Source organism: Geotrypetes seraphini, chromosome 2 (genome assembly GCF_902459505.1).
Source record: "Geotrypetes seraphini chromosome 2, aGeoSer1.1, whole genome shotgun sequence".
NCBI classification, from domain to species: domain Eukaryota; kingdom Metazoa; phylum Chordata; class Amphibia; order Gymnophiona; family Dermophiidae; genus Geotrypetes; species Geotrypetes seraphini.
The window spans coordinates 225,042,958-225,067,511 of NC_047085.1; the positions used below are offsets into that span (position 1 = coordinate 225,042,958).

The window sequence follows — 24,554 nt, forward strand, 5'->3', positions numbered from 1 at the left end:
ATACTAACCCCCCACCCCGGAAGCTCCATTCAGCTGGTAAGCCCCTCAACTGTGCCCTTCTCTTCCTCTGCCAACTCCAGACTCCATCCCTTCTACCTTGCTGCATCCTATGCATGGAACAAACTGCCCGAATCCCTACAGTGGGCTCTGTCTCTGGCAGTGTTCAAGGCCCAGTTAAAAACCCACCTCTTCGAGAATGCTTTCAACTCCTAACTCCTCTCACCTCACCCATCCTCAACCCTATATGTCATGTCTGTCTGTCCAAGTTAGATTGAAAGCTCTTCTGAGCTAGGACTATTAAATGTCAAAATGTACAGCGCTGCATATGCCTTTCAGCACTATACACGTGATAAATAGTAGTACAGAATCCCATGTATTGTAACATCATTATAGAAGCTCATGTAAACTGCTCTGAATTGACTCCCCAGTCATTAGAAGCAGTGTAGAAGCTTTAATAAACAATGACTGAATATGCATAGATGATTAGAAAGGTTACTGGTAACCAGGGTTCAGAGGGGAAGAGAGGAGTGATATAATCATACTTTCCCTTTGATATAAAGCAACTTTATGACCATATTTCGTATAAATTGTAACCTCCCTGTTTGAAAAAGAAGACCGTGATAAAAGGGAGTTGCAGTAATCCAGATTTGCTATTACAAAAGTAAAAGAATTTGAAGAGATGAGGGTTCCAGTATAGACTAAACTACATGTAAGTATTTACTACAAGTTAAGAGATTTGAAGATGAAAAGAAAATGAGCTCTCAAGAATAACCCTAGAATTCTCACTGTTTCCTTAAGAGGGACTGCAATGCCATGTATTATGGGGGGAAAACCTAAGAAAGTGGATGGGAGTGGACTGAGAAAATCAAAGCTTCCAATTTAGAAGGATTCTAAGTGCCTACAGTCCTCTGAGCAAAACTCTGCTCCATCATATTACAGTATTTTCTTCTAAGACTTGGCCGCAGCATTAACAAAATCTATCAACCAGGATGTAAACTGGGTTCAGTATTCATCATTATTCAAACAGGAATTCCATTCAAATACTGTATACTGTTCACAGTCCCAACCCTTCAGGAGGCTTCAGGCTCCCTGCATCTGCACAAATCTCTGGGATACTTTCTCACTACCTTTTCCTTACAGTAGCGCTACTACTGAAATTCTTCAGTAGTTTGCACAAAACCTGGCTGTCTATACCAAGGGAGGAGCCTGAGGCGCCTCAGCCAATCAGGGCCTAAGGCCCCTCCTCATGCATCACATGTTACACCGGGGCGCAACTTAGAGTATTCTATAAGATACGCCCATGTTCCACCCGCGCCCCACCTACTAACACTCTGTAGCATAGAATAGAGCTTCAAAAGGGCAATTCTATATAAGATGTGCCTGCATTTATATATTTAAAAGATGTATATACCACTTACAAATCTAAGCAGTTTACATCACTTACTACTACTTATCATTTCAATAGCGCTGAAAGGCGTACACAGTGCTGAACATTTAACATTCAATAGATGGTCCCTGCTCAGAAGAGCATGCAATCTAATTTGGACAGACAGATAGGACATCTCAGGGTTAGAGGCACCCTCCCACTCCTGGAGCGTGTTTTCCCCTTTAACAGACTCGGGAAGAGCGTTCCAGTTTTCTATCACTCTCTGGGTGAAGAAGAACTTTAGAGAGTGCCCTCTCGTTCTCCTTACCTTGGAGAGGGCAAACAATCTGTCTTTATCTACTACGTCTATTCCTTTCAGTATTTTGAATGTTTCGATCATGTCCCCTCTCGGTCTCCTCTTTTCAAGGGAGAAGAGGCCGTTTCTCCAAACTCTCACTGTATGGCAACTCCTCCAGCCCCTTAACCATTTTAGTCACTCTTCTCTGGACCCTTTTGAGTACTATCAGATGTATGCATTGATTGACTGATGTATGCACACCCTTTTACCTTGGCTATTGACTTGACATAAGCAGGCACGCCTTCTTATTGGTGTACCAATGGGACTTTGTGCTAGCATTTTGTAATGGCCTCAGGGTGCCCTAATGCTGGTATAGAATTTGCACTCCCTGCACTGCATCAGAGTGCCATAAAGGGGGTACCAATTTACAGAAATGCCTGCCAACTGCAGCCCTTACCCACTACCTTATAGAATAACATGTTGTGCACTTATACGTGGCCAGCTTCCAAATTTAATTGCATAGTACTTACGTGTTCAGACACAAACAGTACAATGTTAGGAAGTGCCATCATGCCTTTGGTTTTAACTTCTGGAAAGTACTTATAACGAGCTACAAGTAAACTGTAGAGGTTTGATATCGATCCACCTGGAAAAAATGAAACCCTGTAAGGCCCAGTACATGCCCTATCAATTTTGCCGGCGGGTGAAGAAAATCATTTGCGGTCTGCTCCGACTGCCTCGTCCTGTAGTAAAGTCATGCTACACCGATCAGGAGCTGCTTTGACATGCAGTTCCTGATTGGTGTAGCCTGATTTTACTACAGGAAAAGGTGGTCGGAGCAGACCGCGAATGAGCGAGTCCACAATTCGCAAACTGAAAATTCATGGTGGAACATGGTAAATGTCATGTTTATGACACTGATATGAATTTTGCATTTAAGCTAGTATTCTTTTAGTGCATGTCTCCGAAGAAGAATATTTGGGAAATATTGGGGTTGATCAGAAAGATATTTGGAAAGGCCTACAAAAAAAGGTATTTGGGATTCACAGGAGAAAGAATGAACATAACTACTCCATTAAAATCTTGTGTCTACCATGAACTACCTTGCAACAGATCTAAGCACATATTCACCTTTTATCTCCAGTGACCCTCAGATCCAAAAATGTTTATTACAACTACAGTATTTCCTAGAATATTTCTTGGTTGATAGTGCAACACCTATTGAAGTACTGTGAGGCTGGCACTAGAGGTTGTGGCAGCCATTTTGAAGAGGTACAGTGTCTGATCTGGGCCAGAGAGTGGGCATTGCTCCTGCTTATTTACCATTGGAAACCAGAGATTTATCAAGGTAGGCCAGGGAGAGGGGGAGGTAGGCAGGGAGCCTGGGCGCCTACCTTGCTCTATCTTTGGGTGGGATGGGAGGAGGAATCCATATTTGGGGGGAGGGGTGGGACTGCCAGAGACACTACCCAGAAGGTAACCAGGAACCAGTTTATATTCTTATTGGTACCTGGTTACCTTCCCCACATAAAGTTAGAACAGCCTTTTCTCTGTTCCAACTGTATGTGGGTTCCTACCCTGCTAACTGGCTATGTGACTGCTCTGCCCAAACTCTGCCCCTGTCTTGCCGATAATGGTTGACCATTAAGAGGCAATATTCAGCAGCATGCATAAGTGGCAGCCTCCCCAGTGTATCCTCTGGATCATCTCTAAACCAGCCATGCAGGGTCATGTCATATTTAAAGTAGGTATGGGAAGAAGTCCCTATTAGAAATACCAAATTTTTATCCCAATTATTCAGATGTTAATAAGTCCCTTATATCTAACATCTTTATGTTATTACAAAAGGTTCCTTGAAAGAACCTTTTCTTTTCAGGCAGACAAATTGAATTCATGGCTTGCCAAAACTGTGTTAGAAGCCTCTTCTTATCTTGATTTTAGGAAACAGATAAAAACTCAATTATTCAATAAGTTGGATTCTTAATACAGTGTTCCCCCATTGTTCGCGGTCCCGGTCATTCGCGGTATTTTCGGACCACGAATCACCGACAAGAAGAGGGCAGCAGGAGAGAGCATCCGGAGCGCCGCGAGTGCAGAAAATCACTCGCGGTTTGCTCCGACCGCCTCTTCCTGCACAAAGCCGGGCCTTATCCAATCACAAGCTGCTTTGACACGCAGCTCCTGATTGGATAAGGCCCGACTTCGTGCAGGAAGAGTCAGTCGGAGCGAATCACAAGTGATTTCCTGCACTCGCAGCACTCCGGCTGCTCTCCTGCTGCCCTCTCCCGCTGCCCTCTTACGGTTCCCCCATGAAAAACCGTAAATCTCGGGAGAGTACTGTATATCTTAATATTTTAACATTTTTATTCTATTTTAAATATTGTCTATATCCTCCCTTATATTGTATGTATTCTTCCTACATTGTATGCATTTAACTTGCTGAATCTCAAATGATTTGCATTGTTTGTACTATGCTTAATTGTTGTGAACCGCCTAGAACTTTCAGGTATAGCGATATTTAAAAATTAAATTATTATTAAAACAGACAATTCTCCTTTCCATGACCCAGAAGATGATACATTACAGATTGGTGCTAATGAAGAAATTTGCCTAGACCCACATAGTTTTAGTTTAAAAGAGCTCCAAAGCTTCAGCAAATGTGCCACAATGGGAGTAGTAGCAGCAGCAAATAATGTGTCCAAACCTAAATCATCACACTATATTCATATAAGAGAGGAAAAAGAAGCTCAGAAACCTGCTCAGAACTTAATAGTTCAAGGACATATATCTGAGACTTAAAGGTTCCAGATTTCAATCATGGATTCTTAAAAAAACCTCTCTTGTGTAAGTGAATGTGCACTAAAAGAATACTAAAGTGATAACTTAAATGCAAAATTCGTATCAGTGCTTCATCTCACTGTCATAAAAATGATATTTATATGTTAATATTGACTAATGTTGAGACTAACCCCCTCTTTTACGAAACTGCGATAGCAGTTTCTAGTGCGGAGAGCCGTGCTGAATGGCCCGCGCTGCTCCCAACACTCCTAGAATTCCTATGAGCGTCGGGAGCAGCGCGGGGCCTTCAGCAAGGCTCTCTGCGCTAAGAACTGCTAACACAGTTTAATAGAAGAGGGGTAACTTTCTTTACTGAATTACAATAACTTTCTTTTTCACAACACAAGCCGACGTATGATCTTTTATGTATCTCGTATGGATGCCAATGATATTGTAATCAATTGATATTATTAATCCAGTTGCTTAAACAGCACTCTTAGGCCCTCTTTTACTAAGGTGCGCTAACCAATTACATAGTAACATAGTAGATGATGGTAGATAAAGACCCGAATGGTCCATCCAGTCTGCCCAACTTGATTCAATAATTGAATATACATATGTTAGGAAGAGATTATACTTACTATTCTTCCCCACATAAAGTGTACTCCCGTATTAATATGATCTTGGTGGATAAATCCAGCGTGCGCTAATCAATTTAGCGCATGCTAAATGCTAACACATGCATTAACCCCCTCTTTTACTAAGGTGCGCTAACCAATTACATAGTAACATAGTAGATGATGGTAGATAAAGACCCGAATGGTCCATCCAGTCTGCCCAACTTGATTCAATAATTGAATATACATATGTTAGGAAGAGATTATACTTACTATTCTTCCCCACATAAAGTGTACTCCCGTATTAATATGATCTTGGTGGATAAATCCAGCGTGCGCTAATCAATTTAGCGCATGCTAAATGCTAACACATGCATTAACCCCCTCTTTTACTAAGGTGCGCTAACCAATTACATAGTAACATAGTAGATGATGGTAGATAAAGACCCGAATGGTCCATCCAGTCTGCCCAACTTGATTCAATAATTGAATATACATATGTTAGGAAGAGATTATACTTACTATTCTTCCCCACATAAAGTGTACTCCCGTATTAATATGATCTTGGTGGATAAATCCAGCGTGCGCTAATCAATTTAGCGCATGCTAAATGCTAACACATGCATTAACCCCCTCTTTTACTAAGGTGCGCTAACCAATTAGCGCATGCTAATCGATTTAGTGCATGCTAAATGCTAACACGTGCATGTTAGTCTATGGATGCATTAGCATTTAGCACGCGCTAATTCGATTAGTGCATGCTAATCGGTTAGCGCGCCTTAGTAAAAGAGGGAGTTAATGTCTTAGGCCCTCTTTTACTAAGGTGCGCTAACCGATTAGCGCGCGCTAAACGCTAACACATGCATGTTAGTCTATGGACGCGTTAGCATTTAGCACGCGCTAATCGGTTAGCGCACCTTAGTAAAAGAGGGGGTTAGTTTATTACACATTTTTATGACATAGAGCAGGGGTGTCAAAGTCCCTCCTCAAGGGCCGGAATCCAGTCGGGTTTTCTGGATTTCCCCAATGAATATGCATTGAAAGCAGTGCATGCAAATAGATCTCATGCAGATTCATTGGGGAAATCCTGAAAACCCGACTGGATTCTGGCCCTCGAGGACCGACTTTGACACCTGTGACATAGAGTGATTAGAAAGCTACACTTATCTCATTCAGCCCCCACCAACACAGCACCTGGGGCGGACTACCCTCCTGCCTTCCCCCCTTACTACACCACTGCAGCCAGCCTTGGCAATGAATTTGAGAGAGTGGCTTAGGAGTGAGGTTCATTGCTGTCATGCGATGCAAAAAAAAATACACCCATTTAGAGGCATGGAATCTTTATGCTACTCCTTTGTTCTCTCTGAACACTCTTAATTATCAAGAACATTCCTGTTCCTTACCTGGGCAAAATATTCCATCGGCTTCACTTTCACCCCACCCAACTATCTTATACATCTTCTTCAGAATGATCTCCTCCATAATGATAAACACAGGAGCTATTTCGAATGTAAACCTAAATGACACAAACACAATGTTACAGGTAGGAATTTATCATAGAAACAGGTAATTAACATCATAGCAATTGCAGAGATATTTGTATTAAATGCAGTTAATTGTAAGTCTTTTTTTTTTCCTGAATGAAACATCTTTCTGGGGTTTCTGGGCAAAAAAGTAAAATCATAGGGAATAATGTTCAGTCAGTAGCGGTTTGAATTTTATAAAATGCTTGTCACTGCTGACTGAATTGTACCTAGACATTCGTATCCTGATTCTATAACATCAACCTAAAGTTAGGCACTGATATCAACATCCATTCTATAAAACATAAGTGCTTCTTAATTTATGCCAAGGCTTTCTATGCCTAAAGGCACCGATATCAGAGCCTAACTGCACCTGATTCACAAAGAGGCGGCCATTTTGAAAACACGCTCATGCGTCACCCCTAACTACGACTACTTTTAGTGACGGCGCTTTGGGCTAGGTGTCTACATTTTATAGAATCAAGGGTTTTCGAGTTAGTCACCTAACTCCAATTAAAACCAATTGTGAAGTGTTGAGTGCCAAATATCGGCCCTGATTAAGCCTATTGCTCAATTAAATGAGGCGCTGACGGGTTCCTTTGTGGTGCAAGCCGGTTTAATCGTTGTACTCCACTCCTAGTGTTTAAGCCGTTACATTAACGAGTGCTAGAATAGATGGCTGGCTGTCTTTCTTTCTTTTTTTCTGTCTCTCTCCCTGCCCCGTCTTTTTTTATTTCTTTCTTTTTCTCTCTCTTCCCTGCCCCATCTTTTTTCTTTCTTTTTCTCTCTCTCTCTGCCCTGTCTATCTTTCTTTCTTTCTTTTTCTCTCTCTTTCACTGTCTATCTTTCCTTCTTTCTATCTCTAAACCTGCCCAGACCCTCACTGAAGCCTCCTTCCAGCTGTGCCAGCTAAGGGATCCCTTGCCCTTTCCTCAATCCAGCTGTGGCTTTCACTTTCCAGTGGCTATCCCATGTCTCATTTCTCCTCACTAACCCAGGCCCCAACTCCCAATCAGGCATCTCTTTCCTCCCCCACCCAAATATCAGTAGCAGCGGCAGCAGTCCTGACCCGCCAACCCCCCATTCCTTACCTAAAGCAGCAGTTGTAGCGCTGTAAACAGGCTATTCGCAACCAGCCCCGACAGGGCCTTTCTTCTACTGCATCTGAAGTAATGTGGCAGAGGAAAGGCCCTGAAGGGCTTGCCGCGAACAGCCTTTTTACAGCACTGCCACTGCTGCTTTGGGTAAGGAATGGGGGATTGGCGGTCAGGACTGCTGCCACTGCACTGAGATGCTTCCCTGTCTGTCTGTCTTTCTTTCTTTCTCTCTCCTTGGCCGCTGTTTATCTGTCTGGGTTTTTTTTTCTTTGTCTCGCTCTCCTTGGCTGCTGGCTGGTTGGATGGTTATTTTTCCTTTCTCTCTCTCCCTCTCCTTGGCCGCTGGCTGTCTGTATGTCTTTTTTTCTTTGTCTCTCTCCTTGGCTGCTGGCTATCTGTCTATCTTTCTTTCTGTCTGTCCCTCTGGCCCCCTGTCTGTCTGTCATTCTTTCGGTCTGTGTCTCTCCCTGGTCCCCTGTGTGTCTGTTTGTTTGTTTTTTCTTTGTCTCTCTCTCTTTGGCCGCTGTCTGTCTGTCTTTCTGGCCCTCTGTCTGTTTGTCATTCTTTTTATCTGGAAAAACCGCGAATGGATGCCTTGCTCCCATCTAAGTCTTGAGAGACTACGGGAGCTCAAGGCAGCCATTTCCTATGAGCAGGAGCATGGGAAGATCACTCCTGCCCCCACAACCCACTAGACCACCAGGTAAGGCTTAAAGGGGGGCTTCCAAGGCTTAAAATAGCCTGAAAAATTAAAAAAAATTTTGTTTTAAAATCACAAGTAACCGAATCCATGGTTATAATTACAAGAGGTTATAAAAAAAAAAAAATACATTGAGATAAAAACATGTATAAATGTAGGAGAGGGGAGGATAGAACAAGAGGGGCTGGTTCGCCTCTAAGGAGGCGTTTGGATTTAAAAACCTGAAGAGAGAGTTATGCCAGAGAGAGCAAACGGGATCCTAGATTAGGTCTGACCCAGCAATGGCAATTCTTATGTTCTTAGGTTTCGTAGGCGTCATTGAAGAGAAACGTTTTGAGTTTGGTCTTAAGAACATAAGCAATGCCTCTGCTGGGTCAGACCTGAAGTCCATCGTGCCCAGCAGTCCGCCCACGCGGCGGCCCAACAGGTCCAGGACCTGTGCAGTAATCCTATCTATACCCCTCTATCTCCTTTTCCAGCAGAAAATTGTCCAATCCTTTTTAAAACCCCAGTACCGTACTCTGCCCTATTACATCCTCTGGAAGCGCATTCCAGGTGTCCACCACACGTTGGGTAAAGAAGAACTTCCTAGCATTCATTTTGAATCTGTCCCCTTTCAACTTTTCCAAATACTCTCTTGTTCTTTTATTTTTCGAAAGTTTGAAGAATCTGTCCCTCTCTACTCTCTCTATGCCTTTCATGATCTTGTAAGTCTATCATATCCCCTCTAGGTCCCCTCTTCTCCAGGGAAAAGAGACCCAGTTTCTCTAATCTCTCAGCATATGAAAGGTTTTCCATCCCCTTTATCAGATGTGTCGCTCTCCTCTGAACCCTCTCGAGTAATGCCATCTCCTTCTTAAGATACGGCGACCAAAACTGGATGCAGTACTCCAGATGCGGACACACCATCGCCCGATACAACGGGAGGATAACTTCTTTCATTCTGGTTGTAATACCCTTCTTGATTATACCTAACATTCTATTCGCTCTCTTAGCGGCTGCTGCGCACTGTGCCATCGGCTTCATTGTCATGTCCACCATTACCCCCAAGTCCCTTTCTTGGGTACTCTCATTCAATAACATCCCTCCCATCATATAGTTGTACCTCGGGTTTCTGCTTCCCACATGTAATACTTTACATTTCTCAACGTTGAACTTCATCTGCCATCTCGTCGCCCATTCCCCTAGTTTGTTCAAGTCCCTTTGCAATTCTTCGCAGTCCTCTTTGGTCCGAGCTCCACTAAATAGTTTGGTGTCCTCCGCAAATTTTATTATCTCACACTTTTGTCCCTGTTTCTAGATCATTTATGAATATATTAAAAAGCAGCGGCCTGAGCACCGAGCCCTGCGGGACACCACTCGTGACCCTCCTCCAGTCCGAGTAGGTGGCCCTTCATTTCTACCCTCTGTTTCCTACCCGCCAACCAGTTTCTGATCCATCTATGTACATCTTCTTCCACCCCATGGTTCTTCAGTTTCCAGAGTAGACGTTCATGAGGCACCTTATCAAAGGCTTTTTGGAAATCTAGGTATATGATGTCTATGGGGTCTCCTCTGTCCATCCGTTTGTTAATTCCTTCGAAGAAGTGCAATAAGTTAAATACAGGGAGAGAGGACTCTTGTTTTATATGCAGAAGAAGAGTGTTCCAAAGAGAGGGCGCCATGACTGAGAAGATGGAATTGCGGGATGTATCATAGAAGATTTCTCAGATAGAGGGGATAGCAAGAAGATCTTGATAATTTGAGCGGAATGTACGACTGGAGGTGTAAGGGATTAAATATTTATCATGAGAACAACGCAGGAGCGAAGAAAATTATTCTTAGCAATGAGAGTAGAGACTTTGACCCTTGGAGCGACATTCTTATTAGCATATCCATGCAAATGTTTAATTAAACATCAAGATGTTAAATATGTCTACTATGCACCAGAACAGTTACGCATCTTTTTAGATTTAAAGAATCTTGCTACCCGGAATGTTTAAGAGTAGGAAGAAAAGAGGGGGTTAAAGACTGTTAAGCCTTTCAAGAATATAGTTATTACTTATGTTTGTTATCTCTTCAATATATTCATCTCCTCTCCCTCCAGAGTTAGTGGTCTAAGAAAGAATGAAATTTTCCTGATAGCAGTAATTGTGAGTTTATTTAATTTGTTTCTTTTCTGTTTTACTTGTACAAGAGGAATATTCTTGTGAATTATGTAAAATTTCAATAAATAAAAAATATATATATATATTTATCAATAAAGGCTGGGATATGATGTTTGATTTTATATTTTATTTATTTATTTAAAAATGTATACATCGCATAAAAACTATGCGGGTTACAAAATTACATGCATACATATTAAATATGCTAAACATGTTTCGACAAGACAAACACAATAAAACATTAACTAATGATATCATTATTAAAGCCGTCTTTTAAGTTCATCCTACAAGATGGAAAGACAAAAATCCCATAAAAACATTTACAGGACAGGAAAGCATTAACAGCAAATAGCATTAGCACATGAAGGCATTGACAAATAATTGCATTTTCAACATTTTCTTAAAATTCAGTCTCCCATCACAGGTAGCGCATTCCAGAGCTTGGCACCTGCTACAGACAGCATTGTACACTTCTCCCTCCGTATTCGTGGTTGATGCGGGCGGAACATAGCCACGAATATGTAAAAAAATGTGAATAACTTTTTATGTTATTCGCAGTTTTGTGTAAATGCCATCGTTTTTACTATTGAAACCGCGAATAACTTTTCAGCTGGAATTTGCGGATTTTTGAAAAAAGCCACTATTATTACTATTTGTGGTGGTGGGAGGGGGAGCAAGAGTGTAAATCCAAATTTATGTACCCCATTAAACCAAACAATGGAAAAAAAAAAAAGAAAACAAACGAAGACAATGCCCGAACCTAAAAGTAGTAAATGCTGAAAGCTGGAGAGAACAGCTCTCGCTAAGTTTCTAGTTCACTCTCTCCTGACCACCCCCCTGTGTGGTGTAGTGGTGCATGCCAAAGCATGCTCTCCACAGTTTGGCGGCTGCACGAGAAGATGAGAAATGTGTGTTTTCCTCATTGTCACGCCGAATCACTTACAGTGCTGGGAAGCGCAAAGGCAAGGTTTGTTAGCACAGCAAAAACATACCTATCCCCCAACCCCAAGTCTGAGAGGATGTTGGATGATCAGGAAGCAGGGGGGGGGGATGGCAGGGCCCCACTGCTTGCACCCGCTATCCATAGTGACTGACCTCGATGTCTGCCTGTGTTGGAGTTGCTAGGAAGCAGCGATTTTGAGGGTGAAAGATTTTAAGCAGCGATTTTGTGGGAGAAAGCTTGGAAGCAACGATTTTCAAAGTAAATGTTGGTAAGTGCTAAACTTTTTTACTGGTACAGTACAAGAAAAGGAACTTTACTCATGACCTAATGTGGAGGGCCGGAGTCAGCATCCGAAAAATTGCGAATAAGCGAAACCGCAAGTGCAGAAACCGCGAATACGGAGGGAGACGTATATGTGATGTGATGGGGGATAGGGAGCCAGTGTGCATCACATAGAAGCAGGGATGACATGATCAAATTTGGTAGATGAGTTTAACGGCAGTATTTTGTAGAATCTGAAGTCTGCAAATCTCTTTTTGGTTTACACTTTGATAGAGGGTATTACATCTTTCAAGAACAGTTCACATCATTTCCACTAATGATTTATCTTGCTTATGTTCCCACATACCTAATAAAAACCAAGCTGCAGCTGTCTCTATTACATTACTGTCTAAGCTCACTACCCACTAGATCCTAAGTAAACAAGTTCTGTCCCATATCTAACAAGTGAATGATGTCTGACTGAACGAGCACCAAGCCATCCATAGATTCCAGTCATGACTTACACTGCAGTACAAAATTGCCCCACTGCTTGTTGAGCTTAAATATACCCTGACCCCTATAGGGGTGGGACTACAAACAAACAGGGATCATCTCAGAATACATGGACAACCAGACCATTTTGGTATCCTGTACACTCCTGTTCCTCGGTCTCCAGAATGAGCAGTGGTACAGGGGAAAAATCCAAAAGGAACATGAGGGAGTCGGCAATAATACCATGCGTTCAAAATTTTATAATTAGACAAACTATGCTTCATGAATCTTCTTTCAAAACAAGTTTTGTGCCCCCACAGAATGTTACATTACATTACATTACATTAGGGATTTCTATTCCGCCATTACCTTGCGGTTCAAGGCGGATTACAAAAGGTTAATTTAAAAAAGACAGAGTTACAGTGATTTGCTAGAGAGGTAAGTTGTAGATCTTAGGAGCATTTAGAGGTCGTGTTGTTATTGCTGTTTCAGGAATTTCTTGAAAAGTGTGGTTTAAGCGTGCAACCAAAGTTAAGCAATTTAAATACACTGTACATACATGTTTGTATTTGCTGTTGCCGTCAACCATTCACCTGCTAACCCAACAATGTCAAGGCCACTGGAAAGTTGGTTGAAGAAACAAGGATGCCCTAAATTAATCAAAACAAATAAAATAAGTCTCATATGACATTCTAAACATCTTCACAAGCTTGTCATGCACATGAACTATAAAAAAAAAAAATTTAAAGAAGACACAGTCTAGGAATACCTGGACATGCGCCCATAAGTCTATGCATACAGATAGGCTGGAAGAATCAGAAACTAGTACCAGCAGAGTAATGGGGAAGTTCACTCCCACCCCACCCCAGCTGAAGATGAGCAAAGTAGAGAAAGTCAGTGCCAGGGGCTCCAGCCTCTACAGCACTACAATTAATAACGATTCAGTGGTGGCATTCAGTGGAGGTTTGCCATAGCCACAGCAAAGATATCTAAATGTAGAGAGAAGGTGGCCTATCAATGGTGGTGGAGTAATCTGCCAATCACTGAATCAGGTAACAGGAAGCTACATGAGAAGGTGAGGGGATGAGTACAAGGAAGAGAATGTGAGAGAGTAATCAGTGCAAAGGGGGAAGAGAGGTACGAGGCGTTCCTATGGAAAAAGGGAAAGCATGTGGGGCCATTTGCTTAAGTCAGTAGAATCAGAAAAGCAGGACAGAAAGGTGAGGCTATGTTCCTAGGCAGTCAGTGACTCAGATGTTTGGGGTGGCTAGAATGGGGCAAGGCATGGATGGGGCTAGGACAAAGTGAGAGAGGGTGTCATGGGCCAAGTTAAAATCCTTGGGGTTGTGACACATTCAGCCCTGTGTCAAGCAGTAAAGAGATAGTGGGAAAACTTTTGAATATAGCCCATACACACACACATACATACCTAATAGTAGAGAATTACAGGGGGACAAATTTTTCACCATCCCCATGGGAACTCATTTTCCTATCCTGTCCCAGCAAGTTCTTTTCCTGTCGCTACCCCATTCCTGCATGTGCTGTCCTCATCTGCACAAGCCTCAAACACTTTAAAATCATAAGTGTTTGAAGTTTGTGTGGTTAAGGCAGAGTTTACAGGGATGGGGCAGGAACAGGGACAAAACTCGCTGGGACTGGGAAAAATTTGTCCCCATGTCATTCTCAACCTAATAGTCCTGTTACCAATGGTATTATAAACACTAAACATATTAAATTAAAACAATATACGCAGCATTCTGGAAATATATAAGGTGCTGGGAGAAGTTGCTTCCAAAAGCATTCTTTAGTTTGGGAACTACTCTACCTATGTTTCCAGCCTTCTGGGCAGCCGTGGTGGACTGTATACATCTGCCAATATCATCAGGCAAAGAAGTGGGCACTTCAGTGACATCAGAGGGGGGCCTTGCAACTCCTTAGAAGAGACCCACACTTCTATGGCATGTGGCCAAAGGCACATGGTCACATTGTGTGGCCAGAGGGGCAATGGAACTAAGTTTAAAGGTATCATTTAGTTTTGTTACTAAAGATGGGAAAACGAAAAGCAAAAACTAAGAATTCCACTCCAGTGATGCCTGGTCCAATGGATCATCATATAGTACTGCCAAGTCCCCTAAATCTGGATCAAGATTATGTTTTTTGGGATCCACTTCATTTAGAACAGTTTTTGTTCACAATATTTTTATTGATTTTATAAAATTGAATGAAAACAATACAGCATAGGCCTCCGAAGAAGCATAAAACAAACTTAAAAGAACACTCGTCAAGTATATCAAATTTCACAAGAAACATGTTAGGCATATAGAAAATCAGAGTCAGCAATTTATACAGCAAATCTAAATATCATGAGTACAAAAAAAAGAGTCACAACGGAACTTTGGGTAAAGAGATAACAGCAATGGTGATAAAAAGGTATAAGCTAAAAGATGTATACCATTTAGGAGAAGTTATCAGCCAAGGAGGCTAAACACAAGGTAAAACCGATCAGGCAAAATTAAATTATCAAGCGATGATGTGAATAGTCAAACAATCAAAGGTCAGATTTACAGTAATCAAGTAATGAAGACCAGGTTTTAGTGTATGAGGAAAGTGAATTATGGCGTTCAGCAATATGGCGTTCATATTTAATATGCAGACAGACAGAATTCCACCAATGATTATAATCAAGTTTTGTAAAGTCTTTCCAATTCTGAAGTATAATCTGAATGGCAAGAAATAACAGAATTGTCAGTAATCGATCCTGGTATAGAGCAAAGGAGTAGAAACAGTCATTGAGCCAGTGATCAAAATATCAAATGAGAATGGTTCAGAGAAATAATAATAATAATAACTTTATTTTTGTATAATAACTTTATTTTTGTATACCACCATACCCAGATGAGTTCTAGGCGGTTCACATTAATTAAACAGAGTTACAAGTGGTTCCATACAAGATTGATCAGAGTTGCGAACAGTGAAGAGAAGTAAAGGGGAGAGGGGGGAGTCAGGGGGGTTCAGTAGGGGAGAGGTGGAGGTTAATGAAGTGGTCCTGGTCTTGGAATAGGTGGGTTTTTAGTAATTTTCTAAAGTCAAGGTAGTTGGGGGCCTTGAGGACCATTTGGGCTAGCCATGGGTTTAGTTTGGCAGCCTGGAAGGCGAAGGTTTTGTCAAGGAATTTTTTTGAGTGGCATAGTTTTAGGGAGGGGAAGGCAAAGAGTTGAATTCTGCAGGAGTTCTTAGTGTTGTGGCTTAGGGTGAAGTGAGGGGAGATGTAGCTTGGGGATAAACCAAATATTGTTTTGTAACAAAAACAGGTGAATTTGAATATGATTCTGGATTCTAGTGGGAGCCAGTGGAGTTTGTGGTAGAAAGGGGTGATGTGATCCCATTTTTTCAGGCCAAATATGAGGCGAACAGCGGTGTTCTGGATTATCCTTAGTCTCCTGATGGTTTTCTTTGTGGCGCTCAAGTAAATGATGTTGCAGTAGTCCAGTATGCTGAGGATGGAGGATTGTACTAGTAGGCGGAATGAAGTGTCGTCAAAGTATTTTTTTATGGTACGGAGTTTCCATAGCATCGAGATACATTTCCTGACTGTGATATCAGTGTGTTTCTCAAGGGATAGGTGTTTGTCCAGTGTGACTCCTAGTATTTTTAAGGTTTGTTCGAGGGGGAAAATGGATCCTTTTACTTGAATTGTGGTGTCTTTGATTTTGTCTTTGGGGGTTGCCAAGAAGAATTTTGTTTTGTCTGGGTTTAGTTTTAGTCTGTAGGATAGCATCCAGAGTTCAATTTGACTGAGTATGCTTGCAAGGGAGGTGAGGAGTTCTTGCGTGAAACTGGTTAGTGGGATGACTATGGTAATGTCGTCTGCGTAGATAAAGAATTTAAGCTTGAGGCTTTGCAGGAGGTTTCCTAGGGAGGTGAGGTAGACAATGAACAGGGTGGGGGATAGGGGGGAGTCCTGTGGCACACCGCAGGAGTTTTCCCAGGTGTAAGAGTAGGAGTCGTTCTTGAATACCCTGTAAGATCTGTTCCGTAGGAACCCGTTGAACCAGTTAAGGACCTGGCCGGAGATGCCAATGTAAGCAAGGCAGTCTAGGAGAATGTCATGGTCAACTAGATCGAAAGCGCTGCTCAGGTCTAGTTGTAAAATCAGGACACTGGATCCCAGGCTGAAGAGTGTGTGTATGTGATCTAGGAGGGAGGCGTTTATGGTTTTGGTGCTGTGATTGGAGCGGAAGCCTGATTGGTTGTCATTTAGGATATCAAATTTTTCTAGGTATGTGGTAAGTTTGGCGTTTACCACCCCTTCTGCTATTTTGGTGAATAGTGGGATGCTTGCGATTGGTCTGTGGTTGGAGGGGGTGTTGGGTGGTTCTTTCTTGTTTTTTATGATTGGAGTTATCGAAATGTGGCCCTGTTCTGCTGGGAAACTGCCAGTGGATAGTAGGAGGTTTACCCAAGCCAACATATTAGCTTTGAAATGGATTGGAGCAGTTTTCATAAAGTTGGGGGGGCAGGTATCCAGTCTACAGAAGGAGTTGGAGTATTTGTTAAAATATTTGTGAAAGGTTTGCCAGTCGATAGTTGTGAATTGGTTCCAGCTTAGGTCTGTTCTGGATCCTGGGTCTGGCTTGGGCCTGTCTGAGTTTTGAAGGATTGGAAAGTCCCCATGGGGGTTGGCTGGGGCAGTTATCGAAGATCTTAGTTTTTGTATCTTTGAGTTAAAGAAGTCTGCAAGGGTGTTAACGGTTAATGTGGGTTCTTCAACTCGGTTGTCGGTGAGAGCTTCGAAGTCGTAGAGGTCGTTGACCAGTTTGAAGAGGTTACTGCTGTTGTTTGTAACATTTCCAATTTTGTGGAAAATCTTGGAAATCTTGGAAATCTTACGCCATATGGAAGACCAAAAGGCCATGACATGAGGGCAATCACATAACATATGACGCAGAGAGGCATCCCGGGATTTGCAGGTCCAGCAGCAGCTGTCAGTGGACTTTGTCAATTTGACCATTTTATTAGGAGTCCAAAAGGCTCTGTGATAGAGAAATAACGCTGTTTGCATGTGTGAAGCGGATCTAAGAGATTTTAGCAGCCTAGGCCAAATAGTCAGCCAGATATGAGTAGTGAGTGGAGAGTGGAACAGGGGATCCCATTTGGTGATAGAATCAGGTAGGGGTTGGTAGCATTTGGATTGAATAAATTTATACCATTTGGAAGTTTGTCCTTTAGTGAAAGAGAAGGAGAGAATCATGGAATGCAAATCCGGAACTGTGTGAACAGAGGAGAATGTCGCAGTGAGACAGTGGTGTAATTGAATCCATTTGAAGTACTGGGAAGGAGGGATTTGAAACTTGGCCATGAAGTCAGAAAAGGAGATCCATTTGTCTGCAAGCACAACGTGTTCAATATTCCAAATACCTTGACATTGCCATGATTTCCACATTACTAATTGTTTATTGATTTTAATTTTGGGATTGTTCCAAATGGGAACTAAGAGAGAGTCTGCCCATATTTTCCCAGAAATGGAGTCAATATGATTGATTGCCTGTCAAGTGCCAAGTAAAATTGGGTTCAATTTGGCAGATGAAGGAAGAGGTAGAACAGGGGCATATTTAAGGAAATAGGGATCTATAACAGAATGTTCCATATGTATCCAAGTGGGAAGTACAGTAGGCAAGCTAAGAGATAGCCAAAGGGACCTTGAGACATCAGGAAGGCAAAATGATAATCACGAAAGCTGGGGAAACTAACACCCCTTTGGTCTCTAGGACATTTCAGTTTATGCAACGCTATACGGGGTTGTTTACCTTGCCACAAGAAATCTACTAGAAGTTTTTAAATACGAGAGTAAATCGACTGGGGAAAAAGAAAAGGTAACATGCTAAGAATATAATTAATTTTAGGGGTGATCATCATGCGGATGGTGGAAAGTCTGCCCCACCATGAGAGATTAAGTGGAGACCATCTGTTAGTACAAGTTCGGATAATAGAGAAGATGAAGTCAGAGTTAAGTTGAGAGGTGGAATCAAGCGAAGGTCCGAAGTATAAGCCGAGATATTTGATTTTGGAGGGAGACCAGATGAAACCGTAAGTGGAAGATTCCGTTTGTATATCAATACAGTTTAGTGGGAGAAGTTCGGATTTAGAAATATTCAATTTATAGCCCGAAATGGCAGAGTAAAGGCAAATTTGTTCAAGGACATAAATAAGAGAGGTAGGGGAGATGTAAAGAAGGACATCATCAGCTTACGCTGATAGTTTGACTGAGAAGGAGCCAGATTGGAAGCCCTGAATTCTAGTGTCAAATCTGATAGCAGATAAGAGAGATTCAAGGACCAAATTAAAGAGAAGGGGGGAAAGAGGGCACCCCTGTCTAGTTCCACGAGTCGGGAAGAAAGGTTGTGAGAGGTGGCCATTAATCATGATCCTCGTCGTTGGATGAGAGTAAAGAACTTTAACCACATTAAGGAAGGAGTCAGTGAAACCATACCATTTGAGGATATGAAATAGAAAGTGCCATTCAATACGATCAAAGGCCTTTTCGGCGTCGAGGGCCATAATCTATCAGCGTGGGAGGTGGTAAGATGTATGACATGAGACAATAAACGAGTATTATTAGAAGAGTAACGTTGGTTTAGAAAACCAGATTGATCCGGAGATATAAGTTTGGGGAAAATAGATTGTAAGCGGGTAGCCAAAACTTTGGCAAAGATCTTAGCGTCAACATTGATTAAGGAGATAGGTCGATAGTTTTTGATATCCTGACGATCTTTGCCCGGTTTTGGGAAAACAATAAGGGTAGCTTCCGTGAATGAACCAGTCGACTGTCCTTGAGCACATAGAGAATGAAAGAAAGACAGCATATGAGGAAGTAAAGCAGGAAGAAAGGCTTTATAAAATTCGTTGGTAAGGCCATCCAGGCCAGGGGACTTGTTAGAAGCGAGAGAGTGGACTGCATCAGATAGTTCCTAAGAAGTGAAGGGTGCATCGAGTAGTAGAGTCTCTAGCGGTGAAATAGAAGGATGAGGAAAAGATAAAAAAGTATTGACTAGGGATGCAGAGTAAGAAGATTCAGAGGAATATAAATGTTGATAAAAAGAAAGGAAGGATGAGGCGATGGTAGAAGAGCCTGTAACCAATTGACTTGAAGAATCCCTAATGGAAGATATTGTGGTTTTATCCTGAGATTTTTTAAGATAGTTCGCTAAAAGATGTCCGGGTTTGTTATTGTCTGCATAATAGTTAGAGGATTAGATGAAGACAGACCTGGCAGCTGAGGAGCTGAGAAAAGAATTGTATTGAAGGCATAGGTTGTGAAGGAGAACAAGGGTGGAGATATCTGATAAATCTGATAGGTGATGGGATTCAGCTTCTTGAATGCGGCGTTCCAAATCTCTTTGTAATTGTTTTTGGGATGAGCGGAGATGAGTGGAGAACTGAATAACAGCACCCCGGATATAGGCTTTAAAGGCATCCCAGGTTATAGTCCAATCCATATGAGAGGGAGTATTGTACTTAAAAAATTCTTCAATGGCATTAGTAACAAAATCTTTGAACGTGGCTTCGTCAAGGAGGGAGGAATTGAATCTCCATTGTTTAATGTGAGGTGCGAGAGAGAAGTGTTTACAGGTCAGCGTAATGGCGGCATGGTCAGAGATGGTAATAGATTTGATGTCAGATGTGAGAATGTGGTCTAATATGGATGAGCTAGTGAGGAAGTAATCTATCCTGGAGTAGGTAGAATGGGGAGCTGAAAAGAAGGTAAATTGATCTGTATCTACGTGTTGGAGTCTCCACGGATCAGCAAGTTGCAATTGATCTATAATGTCATGTAGTGCATACCAGGATTTCGATTTTTTTATAATGAGCATGGGATTTCCTATCTTTGAGAGGATCCAATATGAGATTGAAATCACCACCAATAATGAGGGGGGTCTTGGAGTATGTGATTGGCAAGGTTATGAAAAAATTCAGGGGAGTCTAAATTGGGAGCGTAAGTATTAATTATGCGCAAAATGTGGTTTGATATAGTAAGTTTGACACTGAGCCATCTGCTATGAGTATCACGGGAGCTGAACAAAACAGATATGGATGGCTGTCTGATAAAAATGAGAACACCATTTTTCCCATTAATAGAAAGGGAAAATAGCGGAGCACAAAAGCCTTGCTTGACAAATTTTGTTGAGTCAGCCGCATTTAGATGTGTTTCCTGAAGAAGGATGATATCAGATTTAAGGTCATCTATATAAGACAAGACTTTGTGCTTTTTAATGATGTTGTTAAGACCTTTGACATTAAGTGAGGTTATGGTAAGTGACATCTGAAGGATTGAAAACTGTTCTGTTTGTACAATGGCATACCTGAAAAAATGTACATAAAATACAAAGCAATGCAAGATAAAGTGGAAGCTGTATACATCAAAAATAATATGATGAGAAAGAAGCAATGAGATATACTGGACATGAGTGAAAGAGGCTCACTGAACTGTAAGCAGGAGCAACGGATGGCTGAGGAGCAGAGAACCAGACAGTCGGAAGAAAACAGCTTAACAGCAGCCCAAATAAGGAAGGATTTACAAAAAGTAGCTCCTACTGCAAGCACAATTAAGTTTAACAAGCAACCTGATATGAGAATCAATTGGTATAGCAAAAGCAACAGTTGAATAAACAATGGTAAAATGAAAGACTGCTAAGATAAACAAACAAACTGGGAGAACAGCAAAGCATGACTCATGAGTGCAGAGTAAATAGTAAAGTACACAACAATCTAGAGGGAGACAGTTATGGAAGATAAGGGAGGAAACATGAGGAAAATCATTAAAAGAAGCAAAACAACAAAGGGCTTAAACTAAACAAATGAATAGTCCGTTATAATTGTGAAGAAGGTGATGTGTACTCAGACTGCACAGGGATGAAAAGTCATACTTGAGAATCGTTCAGCAGTCGGCAAGATAGGTTGAAAGGTGAAGAGAAAGGTCAAATGGAATCAATCGGAGTCGGAGATTTTTCTTCGATGTAGGAGACAAGAAGCTCCGGATCTGTGAAGTCCTTGGTTTGATTCATGAAGGTGATCCGCATCTGCGCCAGATAAAAGATGCCGAACCGGGCACCCATTTTCTTCAGTTGGGGGCGGAAGGCAAGAAGTTGTTGTCGGGCTTTCACTGTGTTTTTATGTAAGTCGGGAAGAAAAAGAATCGTGTTGCCTTCATGAATTACAGGTGCGAGGGATCTCGCTTTTTGCATAATTTCCAGCACTTGGGGGTAGCGGAGAACTTTGAGGATGATGGGTCTCGGGCGCCTGTCACATGGTTGGCGCGAAGATGGTGATCGATGCGCCCGTTCAATTTCAAAATCTTTCTTTAATTGGATGTTCAGCAGAGAAGGAATGAAAGATTTCAAGAAGGTGATTATGTTATTTCCTTCTTGACCTTCCAGAACCCCCAGAAGACGTATGTTATTCCATCAAGAGCGGTTACTCGCATCTTCAAGCTCTCTTTCAATAGCCAGCGTGCGTTTCACGTGGCTTTGTAGTGCTTTGATGTTTGCCTCCGCGGTGGCTGTTTTAATTTCTAAGTCAGCGATTTTGGTCTTGAACGTAGAGAGGTCTGTGTGGATCATGGCTAATTTGTCCTTTATTTCAGGCACGGTATCTTTGGTGTCCAACATTATGTCCTGCACCACTTTTGTAGCCTCCCAGAGATCCATCATGGAGGGAGCTTCTGGCTTCTCCGATTTCTCCGACGTCGGGGTTTTCGCCGGTGATTGAGGCTCGGGCTTGTGTCGTTTGCCCGTTTTGGCAGTAGCCATCAAAGAAACAGCAGTTAATGCTAAATTAAGGAGTCCAAAACAATTGAAATGCAGCAGGAGATGAAGAAAATAAGAAGGGTTGCCGGAGCTGAGTGTTCAGGCGACGATCTTAGTCGGGCTCAACAGCGCCCCCAATCTAGAACAGTTTTTGAAAGATGCAGAGAAGAAGCAATCTTTATAGGAATATTGAACCAATGTGCAAGGATGTTTAAATAGGATTAATATCCTTAAATTGTGTGGCTCTCGTGCATTCTTGTGAATCACAAGAATTCGTGGGAGCCAGTCAAAGAAGCCGCTAAACACCAAGCAGGCAGCACCAAAGTATGTTCCTGCTAGTTGGTGCTCAGCAGCATAAGAAATCAGCTGCCACCACCGGGAGGAGGTAGGAGGATGGGGCAGGGTGCACTGCAGAGCCTGGAGGGAGGGGACTGGGGGCAGAGTCTAACAGGGGTTGTGAGGGAAGGGAGCCGGGTGCAGAGTCTGACAGAGGAGGGAGGGAAGGAAGCTAGCTGGGTGAAGAGTCTGACAGCGGTAGGAAGGGAAGGGAGCTGGGTGCAGAGTCTGAAAGGGGAGGGAGGGAGGGAAGGAAGGAAGGGGGCTGGGTGAAGAGCCTGACAGGGAAGGGAGTCTGACAAGGGAGGGAGGGAAGGAAGGGGGCTGGATGAAGAGCCTGACATGAAAGGGAGGGAGGGAGGGAAGGAAGGGGGCTGGGTGAAGAGCCTGAATGGGGAGGGAGCTAAGGAAGGAAGGAAGGGGGCTGAGTGAAGAGCCTGATGGAGGGAGCTAAGAGGGCTGGGTGCAGGATCTGACAGGGGAGGGAGGGGGCTGGGTGCAGAGGCTTGCAGGGAGAGGCTGGGGGCAGGAGGTAAAGAGTTGGGAAGGCAGGGAGGACAGATGCTCAGGGGGTTGGGAAAGACAGATACTGCACATACTGGGAAAGAGTTGGGAAGGACAAATGCATGGGCTGGGGGGTTAGGAAAGGAGGAAAAGAAGAAAAGAGATATGCTGCACAGGTAGAGTAGTGGGAAGGGAAATAAATAAATGCTGCTAGTGGGAGAGGGAAAAGGAATGGAGAATTATTGGACATAGGTGTGTGGCATGAGAGGGAAAGAGAGATGATGTATATGGGGAAAGGAAGAAAGAGGGAGAATTGTTGGGCATGATAGTGGTGGAGAGGAGGGAGAGAGAAATGTTACACTGGGAGGGAGGAGAGATGACCCAAAGAAGGGAGAGATGTCAGACCACTGGAATGGGAAGGAGAGAGAGAGAGAGATGCCAGACCACAGAATGTAAGGGAAGGAGGGGAGAGAGATGCCAGACTGCAGAAAGGAGAGGAGAGAGATGTTAGATCTCGGGAAGAGGAAGGGAAGGAGAGAAAGATGCCAGACCATGGGAGAGGAGAGAGATTCCAGGCTATGGGATCAAACTCACAACCTCAGGGTGCTGAGGCAGCAGCTCTAACCACTAGGCCACTTCCTCTATTCACTGGCTGCTTAGCTATGTGGGTTCAGATATTGAATTATTGCTGGCACTTGCATAATCCTAGGCTCCTCCTTAATGCCGCCCCCGTACTGCCCCTGATTTGCCCTTATGATTATTATTATGAATTATTATTTGTGACTGTCAATGGCAATATTCAGTGACACTGTCCACTTTAGTGCAGCTGTGGCCTCAGGCAATTTAAGTGGGCAGGAGCCTCTTCTGCCTGCTTAAATCACTTTGAATATCAGACAGATTGCTTCTGCAGAATGTATATCAAGATACTATAGGTTATTTCTAACAGAGCTTACCATTTTCCCACTGATTCTTCATTTCTACAAGCTTGAAGTCTGCTCTCTAAGACATTCAAAATGATGAAAAACAGACTTTGCACATGACAAATCTGCTATTAACTCAGCACCATCTGCCTTTGAAAAGAATTATAATGAAAATAAATAATAAGTTGTCACCTGTTTTAACTCCATATTTTAAGGTGTCTCGGCAGTCAACAAGTATCTGTTCTAAAGACTCTGGCTGGTCTGACAGCTCCAGATTAAATCCTTCCAAACCCTCAAGAAGCTGATGAGGATAATGAAAATCTAAGACTTTGCTTTTCCCATCAAACGTTTTTTTGATGTAATTTAGGAGCACATCGACAACTGCAAGCAGAAACTGTTCTGTCCATTTTTCACCATCTCTAGCAGGCAGTAAATCTGAGAACAGAAAAAAAAAGAAAAAAAGAGAGAAAACAATAATAAAGGTTTGTGATTCCGTCCTTACACTGGCAGCAGTCATATACCATTCACAAAGCAATACTTTCAATATTACATAGTAATATAGCTGATGACCCGGCGTTGCACGGGTATTTAATTATAGCAATAACACAGTAAATGGATTCAAATAAAGATACTTTATAGTGGTGAATGAAATTATATTTTTACAGCTTTATAAAAAGTACAATAATCAAATTATAATGCGAAATATTTGACAAAATGAATACAATACAACAAACACAAAACTTGATTATAAACAACATTTTTAGTTTCA

At 42.3% G+C, this 24,554-nt stretch overlaps 1 protein-coding gene across 1 annotated transcript in view; it reads right to left on the bottom strand.

Annotated features, from left to right (window-relative positions):
* LOC117355910 (glutamate decarboxylase 1-like) overlaps positions 1–24,554 on the bottom strand; it is a 135,731-nt gene that overhangs the window by 64,346 nt on the left and 46,831 nt on the right. The window contains exons 3-6 of the mRNA XM_033935024.1: positions 23,978–24,220; positions 12,782–12,872; positions 6,463–6,575; positions 2,195–2,310 (exon numbers count right to left, since the gene is read on the bottom strand). Of these exons, the coding sequence (XP_033790915.1) occupies positions 2,195–2,310; positions 6,463–6,575; positions 12,782–12,872; positions 23,978–24,220 (563 nt within the window). The remainder of the gene's footprint in view (positions 1–2,194; positions 2,311–6,462; positions 6,576–12,781; positions 12,873–23,977; positions 24,221–24,554) is intronic.